General features: G+C 38.5%; 1 protein-coding gene across 10 annotated transcripts in view; it reads left to right on the top strand.

The window, feature by feature from the left end:
• Rhobtb1 (Rho related BTB domain containing 1) overlaps positions 1 to 12,701 on the top strand; it is a 127,147-nt gene that overhangs the window by 84,447 nt on the left and 29,999 nt on the right. For 9 of the 10 annotated variants that reach the window (XM_074078931.1, XM_074078926.1, XM_074078927.1 and 6 more), the window contains 2 exons: positions 2,366 to 2,567; positions 2,922 to 3,025. In XM_074078931.1, the coding sequence (XP_073935032.1) occupies positions 2,376 to 2,567; positions 2,922 to 3,025 (296 nt within the window). In that variant the 5' untranslated portion in view covers positions 2,366 to 2,375. Of the gene's footprint in view, positions 1 to 2,365; positions 2,568 to 2,921; positions 3,026 to 12,701 lie in introns of those variants that run through there. The other variant, XM_020177453.2, reaches the window with a different exon arrangement.

Below are 12,701 nucleotides of genomic sequence, written 5' to 3'. Positions count from 1 at the left end.
TCCCCAGCCACCCAAAACTAGTTCTTTTTTCCTTGCTTAGAGTAAGCTATGCTCCATCTTACATTTTTGTTCTTTGGTTTTCATTGAGTTAGCTCTTCGAAAATTTATCATTATTTATAAATCTTTGTCATTATCAGGTCTGTGAGTTTGCATCTAATTCTGGCTTCCCACCTGAGTCAATTTTGTTGTCATCTAAAAACATTCATCTTCAGCATCATGATTATAATTTTTGAGGCCATCAATGTGTTGGGTACTGCATCAGGGACCTAAAACATCAGTTTAATTAATCCTCACAAAAACCTGGGCAATGGAAATTATTATAATTCCCACTTAGCAGATAGAGAGGATGAGGCCCAGAAAGTATGACTTGCCCAAATCAAATGACTGGAATATGGAATAGCTGTAATTCAAACTGACATCCATTTGGGGCAGGGTTTCTCACCCCAAGCACTATGACACCGGAGGTCAGATGATTCTTAGTTGCGGAGGGCTGTCCTGCACACTGAGGTACATTTAGCAGTATCAGCTTTGGCCTCTACCCTCTAGAAGTCAGTAGCTTTTAATGTAACTCTTCTTATTGTGACAACCAAAAATGTCTCTAAATATTGCTTACATTCTCTGGAAGTATTTGAGAAATATGATCTAATGTAGATTCATGCTTTTTCACATTATGCTATTACAACAGGTAACTAAAAATACCATAAAATGTTAAAGAAGATCAACTTTAGGAGTCACCATACCTGGCTGATCATCAGAATTGGAGATTTTTTTGACCTTCCCTACTCAAAATGTTTAGAAAAAAGCATTGCCAGGCAGACCACAAATATCTATTTTAAGCCTCTTCATGGCATAGGAACCATAGATCAAATCCTAACCTAACCACACATCTGTTCCTTGAATCACTGTAGTCCATTCCTACCAAATCGCTCACCAGCCTTGGGTTTAACACCTCCTATGATGGTTTGAAGGTTGACAATTTCATACCCTTCACTTCCTGGAATGATTCTATCTTCCAGGATAGCCCTTAACTATGAAAAAGTGTTCTTAATATTCTTCCTTATATCTCTCCATCTATGTCCTTATCACCCAAATTACCATTTTTTTCACCTATCAGTTGAATTAAACCCTTATTGAGTCCCAGTTTTGTATGAGGGTCTTCACTACCTTGACCAGTAAAATCATTATCAACTGCTTGGTGCTGGTGGCTCACACTTATAATCCTAACTACTCAGGAGGCAGAGATCAGGAGGATCGCAGTTCGAAGCCAGCCTGGGAAAATAGTTTGCAAGACCATATCTCAGAAAAAACCCATCACAGAAAAGGGCTGGTGGCATAGCTAAAGGTGTAGGCCCTGAGTTCAAGCCCCACAAAAAAATCATTATTAATTCTTCTAAAATGAACATCTAAAAGTTTTCTAAGTTTAATAAGAGACTTCCTCAAAAGGGCAGTTGCAACTCATTAAAATCTTACAATCTTAGAAGTGTGGTCTATGCAGCTGCTCCCAGTGTATGGAGGGCCTGTCCCTAGGAAAGCTCAGCTACAGCAGATTTTCCTCCTCCTCTTCTTTTTCCTCCTGTTCCTCATAAGCACACACTCACCAACCTCTTTTAGCTTTCTTTGGTGATTTCAAGATTACGAGTGGCTCCTTTTCCTGTTAAAATCATTCTTTACCATATTCCAGATTCCTTGAAGAAAATAGAGAACGGAAAGCAATTTTTTAAAATTTTGTTAAGAATATCTTTTTTTTACTTTATTAACATCAATAAATAAATGAGTAAACACAAGTTACTTTGGTTAATGTATCAAGATTCAGACTTATAGTTTAGTCCTCCTTAAAGTCAGGCAGTCTTTTGGCCTATGCATTTGAGTCTCCTCTGTGTGACTATGATAATTTTGTACTTTTAGAAAAGTGCTTCTCAACAATAGATGTTAGAAGATCACAATGGGGTGGACACTAACATTGCCGAGGCAACCAATGCCCCAGTCAAATGTTAACCCTACAAGTGACCAGCCAACATGAGTAGCTAGTAAGCTATAAATGTGTTCCAGCTGTCTTGATGGTGCCTGGATGGATCTGCAGTAGGCAGGTTATGTTTAGAGAAAACCAAGGAGAAAATAACACGTTAACCAGAATAAACTGTTTGAGGTCAAAATAACAGTCCATTGTTTTTGTTCTTGTATGAGATATAAAAAGAATGCCTGCATTTCAATTAGGCTTCATATGAACTTCCAAACTTCTTGCCTGTGCTTGCACACCTCCAAGGAGCTGGCTGGACAAAGGCAAAACTGTGCTGAGCTGCCCCCATCTTAGATTGCCCTGGAAAGTCTCCATGTCTCTAATGTGGCGCCCATCCCCTTTTTACAGAGTTTTATAAATGGACACTGACATGGACTACGAAAGACCCAACGTTGAAACCATCAAGTGTGTGGTTGTGGGCGACAACGCAGTGGGGAAGACGCGTCTGATCTGTGCCAGAGCATGCAACACCACGCTGACGCAATACCAGCTTCTGGCCACCCACGTACCAACTGTGTGGGCAATTGACCAATACCGTGTCTGCCAGGAGGTAAGATGCACAGGGTGTCTTTAGAATCTTTAGGCCATCACTGCTGCTTGCTGGTCTGATTAGCATATGAGGAGGAGTGGGATGGCTAAATTGCACACAAAACAAAACTGATCTTTTTAGTGTGATGGGAGAACATAAAAGCAAAGTGCAAACTTGGGAATATGGCTATTTTACCCTGGATGAGTTTGAGGCAAGTGATTCCAGGAAGTGAGTTAGGACTTATTCCTGTTAGAAAGAATAAGGGAAGTAAAGACAAGTAGTTTGGAGGACACTGAGGGATATAGAGTTGAACTTACTTCCCCTGGGGAGTCTCTGATTATTAACCTTGCGCATGGATTCTCATCTCTTCTGCAGGTCTTAGAGCGATCCCGGGATGTTGTTGATGAAGTAAGCGTTTCTCTCAGACTTTGGGATACTTTTGGTGATCATCACAAAGACAGGCGTTTTGCATATGGCAGGTAAACTAAGACTAGTGTGTCATGCTTGAAGCCTGATTACAATTTCCTTTCCAAAGCCAGCAGTTTAAAAAAAAAAAAAAAAACAGCAGCTGGTTCACAAAACAACAAAAACCACATCATATGGCCCTGAAATGTGTTGGGTTCTGCTGTTGTCTAAGAAAAGAATAAAAAGAACAATATGGTTTCCTGATGTCAAGAAAAGCAGAGTTTGCCTGACCACTCAGGAAGTCCCTGTTTGAAACAGCCCATGCTAGTTAAGCTGGAAAGTTTACTGGACAGATGAGGATTCTGTCCTGCCCTCCAGCCTTAGGCCACTTTGATTGCTGTTTTCCTGAGTGATACTTCATTTGCCTTCTTTTGGAATGTTTCAAGTTACTTTAGCACTTGGCCACCTACTTCAGAAGGTCTCTTTGGTCTTTCATGACCATATTAGCAGAGTTTTGTATTATTTGCCTTGGGCTTTGTGTTATCAGAAAAGTCTCTTATTTTTATTTGAAGGTCATTTTTAAAAAGAAAGAAAAATATCTCTGAAGTCCTCCAACAAGGCATATTTCCAAAATGAACAGAAGCACTAATGTCTATTTTTCATTTTTAAAAAAAGAGAAAGAAAATCCAGCAAAGGGAAAATTAGACTAGAAAGACACTAACATGGGTAGGAACATAATCAAAGGGCCTTAAAATATTTAGCAACTTCTCCTTGTCACCATGAAGTATCGTTCAGTGAATGGCTTACAGCCATTAAAACCCAGAAAAAGTAAATTTTTCTTTAGTCCTTAATTATGAATTAATGCATTTGAATTTTAAGTTTAGAATTTAGGCATCATGACTTAGCTGCCCCTTCCTAAGATCAAACACCATGTTACCTCACAAGATTAGGTTAGCTATACAAGCACCTGAGTTACTCCTCAGTAATGAAATAAGCATTTTGAAAAGTTTCCCTATTTCTTAAAGTCGGCAGCTTTCTGAACAAACTTTTATAGATGTTTATCTAAGTGGAATGAAGTGCTGAACGCATTTGCACTGCTCCTCTTTCACACACAGAGAGAACCTGTAACATAGACCAGTTTGCTGAAGGTGACTCAAAAGGAGGCATATGGAAGCAAAGTATGACTTTCATGTCCCCTTTGTAACAAGGACTTTTTAACTTAATATCCTGGCATCATGGATACTTTCCTTCTCCTTATATGTCCTAGGTTTTTTGTTGTTGCTATTTTTTCTTTCCATAATATTCTTGATTGTTATCTTAGTTGCCAGTTCAGTTTTTTCTTTTATCAGGTGGGTCTCCATATAAGAAAAAAAAAAAAAACTAACTAATGAACCTGCTTATAAGTACTGTATAGTGAGATTTGTATTATCTGTGGCATGATTTTAAAATTATGTCTTTGAGCAATGTAAGGACAGATGCAATAGATGTCAAAGAACTTTTTTTTACCTACTTCTGACAAAATGTCATGCAAAGATGAGGCTAAAGATAAGCTCATGGAGGTATTTGGGTTTACACTCTACTATTTCAACTGGTTTGTAGACACTTGAAATTTATAAATTTAAAACAGCAAATTTAAATGTAGCCCCCATGTAAAACTTGCAGTGGTGACAAAAAAGCTGCTTTCTTATCATGGGATTCCTGCTTAGGGTTTAATGAGGCCATGGCCCTCACAGACCTACACTAGGTCTCCTCCAGCTCCCTAATATAGGTGGAATCATTTTACAACGTGCCATGCTTGTGTTTGTTCACGCCCAACAAAAATAAGCTGTTCTTTCCTGTGACCCCATCAGTTCAAAGTGCATTGTTCTGGCCCCCTGTCTATAATGTTTGGTTCCATCTACGGTAACTTGTTCCTCATTGGGTGAAAACAGGAAGTGCTCCCAAGCCAAGTCTAATTCTCTGAGCAACACAAAGTGGCTTCAGGAAACACTCCTGTGTTTCTGTTCCCATTCCCCTTGTGACCTCACTTTATGTGCTTATTTGTAGCTTGTATTTTCTCCCCTGTCCCTTCCAATTCTCCACAGCTTCCAGGCATCCTGCCACAGACCCCACTGCTAGTAAAGAAGAAAACCCAGAGCTACTTTGTCTTGGTCTCCAGCATGGAAATGGTTGTGTAATGCCACAGTCACAAAGCACCAAAAAGTTATGCTTTGTAAGGAAATATGGTAGCAGTAGGAGTTTCTTTTATTCAATATAGAGCTTTTCGCTGGTCCTTTGCATTGCTGGGAGAGAGTTGTTTAATATTTTAATGACTTCCATTTTTCACTTTATATCTATCATTTGTGAAGGGGAAAAATTATAATTACAGTTTCTGACAATCAATTTGGTTTACAGACCTGTTTTTTTTTTTTTACTAACATTTTTACTATACTTGGTGTAAATTATAAGTCAGAGGGATGCACAACAGTCATAACCTTTGAGGCATGTGGAATAGTCCAAGGTATTTGGAGCCCTTTTAAAATACTTAATTAGATTTCTGTGGTGACAGTGAGAGAAACCAGACTCATACCAAGATGCCCCAGACCTCATTGTCAGTTTCCTTCTTTGCACAAAGGAAGTTCACAAGTTGTCCCTTCAGCATTCCTAGGCATGGAAAAGCTCTGGTTTCCAGAGTACTCCTATGGGTCAAATGAGTATGAGTGGTAGGCAGTCTGCCAACTTGAATTTGAAATGTTTCTAGCATGGTTTAACCATAATCAGAATCTCATTGCTTTCTTCATGACATAAAGGCAACTATTCAACCCATTTTTTCAGTCAACTAGAATAATAATTCCAATGTATCAGAGGCCTACAATATGCCAGACCACATATCAGGAACTTTGCCAGCATTAGTTTGGCTCATCTCTTAAGACAATCTTTCCTCTGGCATAACTTGCCCAGTCTTGACTCTCACAAGCAGATTCACACCCAGCTCTTCCTGACTCGTGGCTTTTTCCATTGTGCCCAGTTATTTCCACCTCATTTTAAACAGCATGCAACTGAACACTGCCCTCATCAGCAAGCTGGATTGCTGTTTGCTCTTCTATATTTATGGAAAGGCTTAGAATTAGAGCAATGTCAAAGTTCATCTGGGTGACCCTTTTCCTTCAGAAAAGGAAGTCACCCAACCAGCTAAGAAAAAGTGCGGGTAGGAATCCTTCCATTGGAGAGATCTGAAAGGGAGCAGTGTAGTGTCAGCGTTCTGGCACTCTGCACATCCCAGATCTGCTAGACCCTCTGTTCTTGGGAGTGAAGGCCCCAACTCTCTTTGTAAACTTTCCTCCCACCTCATACATTCCATCCACTTTTGGATGAACTTTTGAAGCTCTTCTCTGGATCTTTTTAAATGTCAAGAACAAAACTGTACATAGTAACTATGACTCCGATCAGCTGCTCTTTTTTTTGGCAAGGAAAGAGCCTCTTCTTAAAGGGATACTGCTCAACTGGGCATTTTTCCCTGGAAGACTTTTGAAAATGAAAGGTTCATGCTGTGGTACCTGTCACTGAAAAGGTAGATAAACAGGGTGGGCCGTGCCTTCAGCAGGACACCAAGGACCCTCAGCCCCTCTCTTATAATCACACAACAGGTTAATAATTACAGATTTTATTATTTCCTCTCCTTGAAACCTCCTTCACTGATCTATCTCGAGGTCTTTTAACCTTCAGAAACTTGATAGAGCCAATGATCTGAAAGTGGTGACAACAGCTACAATTTAATCAAGACGCCCTCCTGAGCCAGGCCTGTAATAGTGCTGGGCACTCTACGAATCCTGTTCCACTTCATTCTCATGGTGACCCTGCAAAGTAGGCACATTTCACAGTTGAGAAAACAGGCACAGAAAAAGCCAAGGTCAGACCTCTGGGACAGGGGTGAAGCTAAGCTTCCTTTTGGGTCTATTCAACTCCAAAGCCCATATCCTCCCATTCTACCATGCTATGATTCTGTATGGCTGATGGTGATGACTGATGACAAGCTCACTTGAAATTTCCTCCTGGTACGTTGCAGTCTAAGTCTTGCACTACCCTATGTGGACCAGAGACCAGCATTCACCTCCTCTTTCTAGCTCAGATATTTTAGTGTTTTTCTTAATTTCTTTCATCCACAGCAAATAACCTAAATATTTACATGCATTCATAAGTAGCTAAATATGAGTCATGTTCAGTAAAAATGACACATCCAAGCAAAGTTTTTTAGAGTAAATTGGAACCTTGGGTAATTCTTTGGCATGTTTTCCCCAAAACATTTAAGTAAAAGATAGCCATTATGCTTTCCCTATTCCCAACAGTTTCTGGGCATATTTTCAGTCTGGTTGGAACCAATTTATTATATAGTTCATTTTTGCATACCAGTTTTTTTTCAAATGTTTTGGCTCCTATGAGGAGTACAGTTCATGTTTTAAGTGATAACATTAATCAGAGCTGTGGCTTTCTATGTGCCTGTTTCGATAAGACAGGTTTGGTTTCATGTTGAAAGCCTGGGTAATCAAATATTGCATAAACACACCCCATTTTGAATGCTTAGTTGAGGCCCTTTAAAAAAATTCAAGACCACAGGTGACCAGTGTCTGTGTCTTTGTCTGTACTTGTGGTTAATGGCAAGGGGAAAAGTAAAATACAATGAATACGTCTAGACAAAGTATTTTAAGTTAGCTCTTATAGTTCATAGCATATTCTAAATGCTGGGCCAAAAGTAGCATTCTAATGATGATTTCAGGATGGCAAATAGCCTGTTAATACCATGAGATACATCAGTGGGAGGCAGACCAAAGCCAGGGCATGTGAGTCTGTCGCCTTAGGCTTAAAATGTAAATAATAATAATTTTTAAAAGACAGGATCATTATTATTGTTTGTTTTTTCCCTTCTGCCCCAGGCTCAGTATGGCACTATTACTGATCTTGACTTTGTTTTAAATGTTGCTATTTTGTGCATCATGGATTTTTTGGCTAAATTTCTATGTTTGTAAATATATTATTCAGCTGGGTCACTGAGTTTCTTGGTCCCTCCTTACATTTTGCACCCAAGGCAACCACTTCACTGTCTTCTCCCTAGCCCTCGTCCTGAAGGTGGGCTTGATAGATGGACAGGAAGTAGCAAAGGAGAGAAAATAGTGGTGAATGCACTTTATGGAAAAGTGATCCAAACCACACTTTTCAATGTGTTAGCGCCAGGGTTTCTAGGAACACTGATACAGCTGTGCCCTAAAGATATTCGGTCCTGCCTGTGAGCTGCTATAACAAAAAGAGCAAAATAGTTGTTTAGGTTCTACAGAAAAACAGAAAGGCATAAGAAGGATAGTTACTTGAACCAAAAGACAGAACAGATCCCTGGGAGGTTATACTAAGATTGTTAGTTCTCACACTTGAGTACATTTAGGCATGGTGCTTATTCAGAGATAAGAGTTCTGGAAAGAGTTAAATCAGCCAATCTTAGCCAGTTCCTGGGTGATTATAAGCAGGCAGTCAGTCCTTAGTCACACTGTGGCAAACACTGCTGTGGAAGTGCCATGATGCTCTTCACCAAACCTCATCCAGAAAGGAAGCATCCTTGAAGATTAGAGTGACAGCTTTTGAGTGATGGATACTAGGCAAAAAAAGAGCACAAAACTGTGTGATTCCATTTATACAAAATTCTAGAAAATGCAATGTAATCCTTAGTAACAGATCACTTTCTGTCCAGAGAAGATGACAGAGGGGAAAGATGAAGTACAAAGGGACCTAAGGAAACTTTAGAGAATGATGGAACTGTTTGTCATCTTGATTGTGTTGGTGGCTTCAAATGGGATGCAGATGTCACAACTACTCATACTAAAAGCATTAAATCTGCAAAGTTTAATGCATTTCAGTTATATCCAAATAAAATTTTTAAGGTGAGAAATACCTTTATAGACAATGTAATCTGTGATACATAAGAAAACATTTACATGGTAGATTATAAATGCTTTGATTATTCGTGTAATTTTAAGCTAATTTTCTTTGAAAACATAAATCATCCACGTGAATTTAGGAGAAAAAAATGGAACCAGATCCTTAATAGCTGAATATGGAAACTGAGATATTTATAGAATCCCAAAGCTAATGATGGGACACTAGCATATTGTCCCACAAAATTGAGCTATGTCCTTCTCCTAAAGAAAGAGCCTTGCCTCACTATCACAGTCTGATCACATGGTCTGTTCTTTGTGTGGTTGGGTTTGTATCTTTTTCTAAAAAGGTTCGTTTCACCAGCTACCATGTGATAGCTACATAAAGAACACTAAGTTCTGGGAACGTTTTCTGTTTCTCCATCAAATAGTATCAGTCTTGTCTTTCATAGCTGTTTTCTCTGGAAATAAAGAATGTGGTAGAAACAGAGAATGTGGCTACAAATGATCTTCATTTTATACCCAGCTACCTGACTGGGAATTGGACACAGAGTAGAGTGATGGGAAAAGTCCTTTCACTTGGGATGGTAGCTGCACCATGGGCGTGAGGCTGTACTCTTGCTTGTCTCTCTGGATTGGGTCCCAGCCTCCCTTTCCAGCCTCATCTCTTGCTCCGAATATAGCAAAACATTTATAGGACCGTGTCCACCTCGAAATTATGCTCCACCCTACCCATCCTTAATCCAGCTAATTACTACTAACAGTCTAAGACTTGGAACAAGTGCCACAAACTCCCAGAAGTTCTTGTACACTTCATCTTTTCCCATCATCTTTAGAATCCTGAGGAAGTGTCTATCCTTTATGTTCCCTTAGGGCAGACCCAGTACCTGGGTCTGGCACATACTGGGATCTTAGTAAGTGTAAGCAGAATGAGTGAATGAATCTGTTGATCAGTTTCTCATATTACCAGAATCTTCTAAAGTACTGACAAGGAAATATTCTTACAGAATACTTCATATTATTTTACTAGATTGAATTTTATGTGTACTTTTATAGTAAGAATAACAAATTATGTACCAACCTGAAGGTGATAAAGATGGAAAATTCTGGCACTTAGCCTGTCCTTAATGAATTAACATGTGGAAAGATAAAAGAAGGCAGATATACTCAGCCACAATCTCAAACCTCCTCTCTTTCCCTGCCCTAAGTTTTGAAGTTGTAAATTTTTGAGTACCCTATTTTTTTTATCTTTTTTTATTGTTGTTCTGTGTGGAGGGACATTGTGGCATTTACAAAAGTTCTTATAATATATTGAATTCACCCCTTCATCATTCTCCTTTATCATCACCTTACCCCATAATATCTTATTTGAATGAGCATACTTTTTTTTGTGGTACTGGGTTTGAACTCAGGGCCTATACCTTGAGCTACTCCACCAGCCCTTTTTTTGTGATGGGGTTTTTCAAGATAGTCTCACAAACTGTTTGCTCAGGTTGGCTTCAAACTGAGATGCTCCTGGTTTCTGCCTCCTGAGTAGCTAGGATTACAGGCATGAGTCACCAGCACCCAACTGAATGCATGTTCTTAAATAGAGTATTACTTGTATTAGTAATAATGTTTTTCCAATTATAGGTTATTTCTTCTCTGGGTATCACTTCCAAGAATTTTATAAGAATAATTTTAAAGTAGATAGATAGATAGATATAGATAGATACATATACACACATGTATGTATGTATACATATAATTGTATGTATATATATATATAATATATTATATATAATATATATATATATATATATATATTCCATTTGCCCAAAGATGAGAGCATGAAGTAGTACAATTGAAGGTAGGTTGTTACCATTCTATGCATACCCAAAAGAAACGAAAGTATTTTAGACTAAATGCATAAAAATAATTGCAAAAATTAAATCTGCAGTGGATATACATGGACTCTGAGCTAAAGCACTAGAGCATAAGATCGCAGTGAAGATGGATCAAATCTGCCCATACCTTGCTTTGTGCCACCCTTGGCCTGCTGTCTCCACACCACCCTTCCTGTTCTGAAATGGAGCAGCTTCTGTTATAACCAGAAGAAAAGAACATCAAAAGAGTGCCTGACCCAGCCCTGTCCCCAAGAAAAAACTGTCCTTGGAGAGCAGGAGTGCCAAGTAAAGTAGCAACAGGGCTTAATGGATACTTATAGCACTCATGTTCTAAGGCCTGGAAGGATTCCGCTGATTCCTGGCGTTTGGTCAGTAACTTAGAAAAATAATCCTTTGTGCTTCAGCAGGAAAAGCAAAGGTGGACCCAAGAAAGGCCACAAGAGTATGAATAGTGAGACCACTGATATGAGTGAAGAAAATAAGGAACATGCACACTGTTCCTTTTACTTTTTCTGTTACTTCTTATCTGCAGGTCTGACAAGTTGGGTCAAATTTAGCTACATTCACTTTCATCATAAAATAAGAGAAAATATCATTTCATGATGTTTCTATGCTGGAACTTTCTGATGAAGAAATCCTATTCTATTATTCCAGCAATACCATATCAAGGAACACACAGCTGACAGACCAAAGGGAAAAACACTCTTGATGAAAATCTTCTGCCATTCTTTTATTTACACCATACAAAAAATATTCTTGGTGGATTTTGAACCTATTATCATATTTATGTGGCAATAATTCATACTTGGTGGTTTATGGTACACTTTCACAACTATTTTTCTTAGTAAATCTTAACAGTCCTGCCAGTAACTTTTAATATTGGCCATTTGTTAGGTTTTAAAGTTATTCCACACTTTATTTTCCCCCAGGAATGTCTCTGCCCAGCCTAGACAGCAAAGCTACAAGGTCAGAGTTCTGAATTGTAGAAATATAAAGAAAATTAGTGGATTCATTCTTAAATTTATCATCTTGGCTATCCTTTAGTGACTTTTGTTTGGTTGGTGGTGTATGTGTTTTTAAAAGCAAGGCGGCCCATGAGATATAAGACTTCCTTAAGTCCTAATTTGGTTGCAGCTTACTAGAAATAATCCTAAAAGTGGCCTTGTTCCTTTACATTTCCTTTGCTTCAGGAGATAATCTAATTCTTGGAAGAAATCATTAATCCATTATTATTCTAATGTTATGAAAGTATCCAATTACATGGGGTAAATGGATTTTTTTAGATAAATTCAAGAAATTGAAAAAGCATTGGTTAACATTTACTATATACCAAAAATATTATACATCAGTCTAACAGCAAGAATAGTCTGAAGAAATACAATGGCTCATGTTCTATCTTCATTCTTCATTAAAATTCTAACTGATCTCCTGCCCAACTTACTTTAAGCATAAATTCACTTTTTTTAGACCTTGAGTCTACAGATGTACTTGTATCTGCAACTTGTACCTTCCAATGTCTATAAGGTCTTTTTAATTAATAAACATTGAGGGCCTCTTTTGATACAAACTTCTATATTGTGACAATGGGAGAGAAAACAATAGGAACAGTACAAAATCCCTAAAAACTGAACTCATAGTATAATGGGAAAAGAAAGCAACTTAAATCATTATGATTCAGTGTTTAAAATGCTGCACTAAAGGTGTCAGTACCAAGAACAGAGAAGAGAGAAATGCTTAGCCCCAAATCTTAGATCATTCTTGACTCCAGTTAGTCATGTCCTATATGTGGTCCTTCACCAAGCCCAGGAGGCTCTACCTTCATACAGATAAACAGAGTGTGGCCACTTACCCAGGCCAACCAAAGGCATCATCACCTGTCTTGGGATATCACCTCTTATTTTCTTATCCTCCTTGACCCTTGGCTACTTCCCTTACCAATTTAATCAGTTCTGATCATAATGGAG

This window comes from Castor canadensis, chromosome 7, assembly GCF_047511655.1.
Source record: "Castor canadensis chromosome 7, mCasCan1.hap1v2, whole genome shotgun sequence".
Lineage (NCBI taxonomy): Eukaryota > Metazoa > Chordata > Mammalia > Rodentia > Castoridae > Castor > Castor canadensis.
This window is presented reverse-complemented; position numbering and strand designations above follow the sequence as displayed.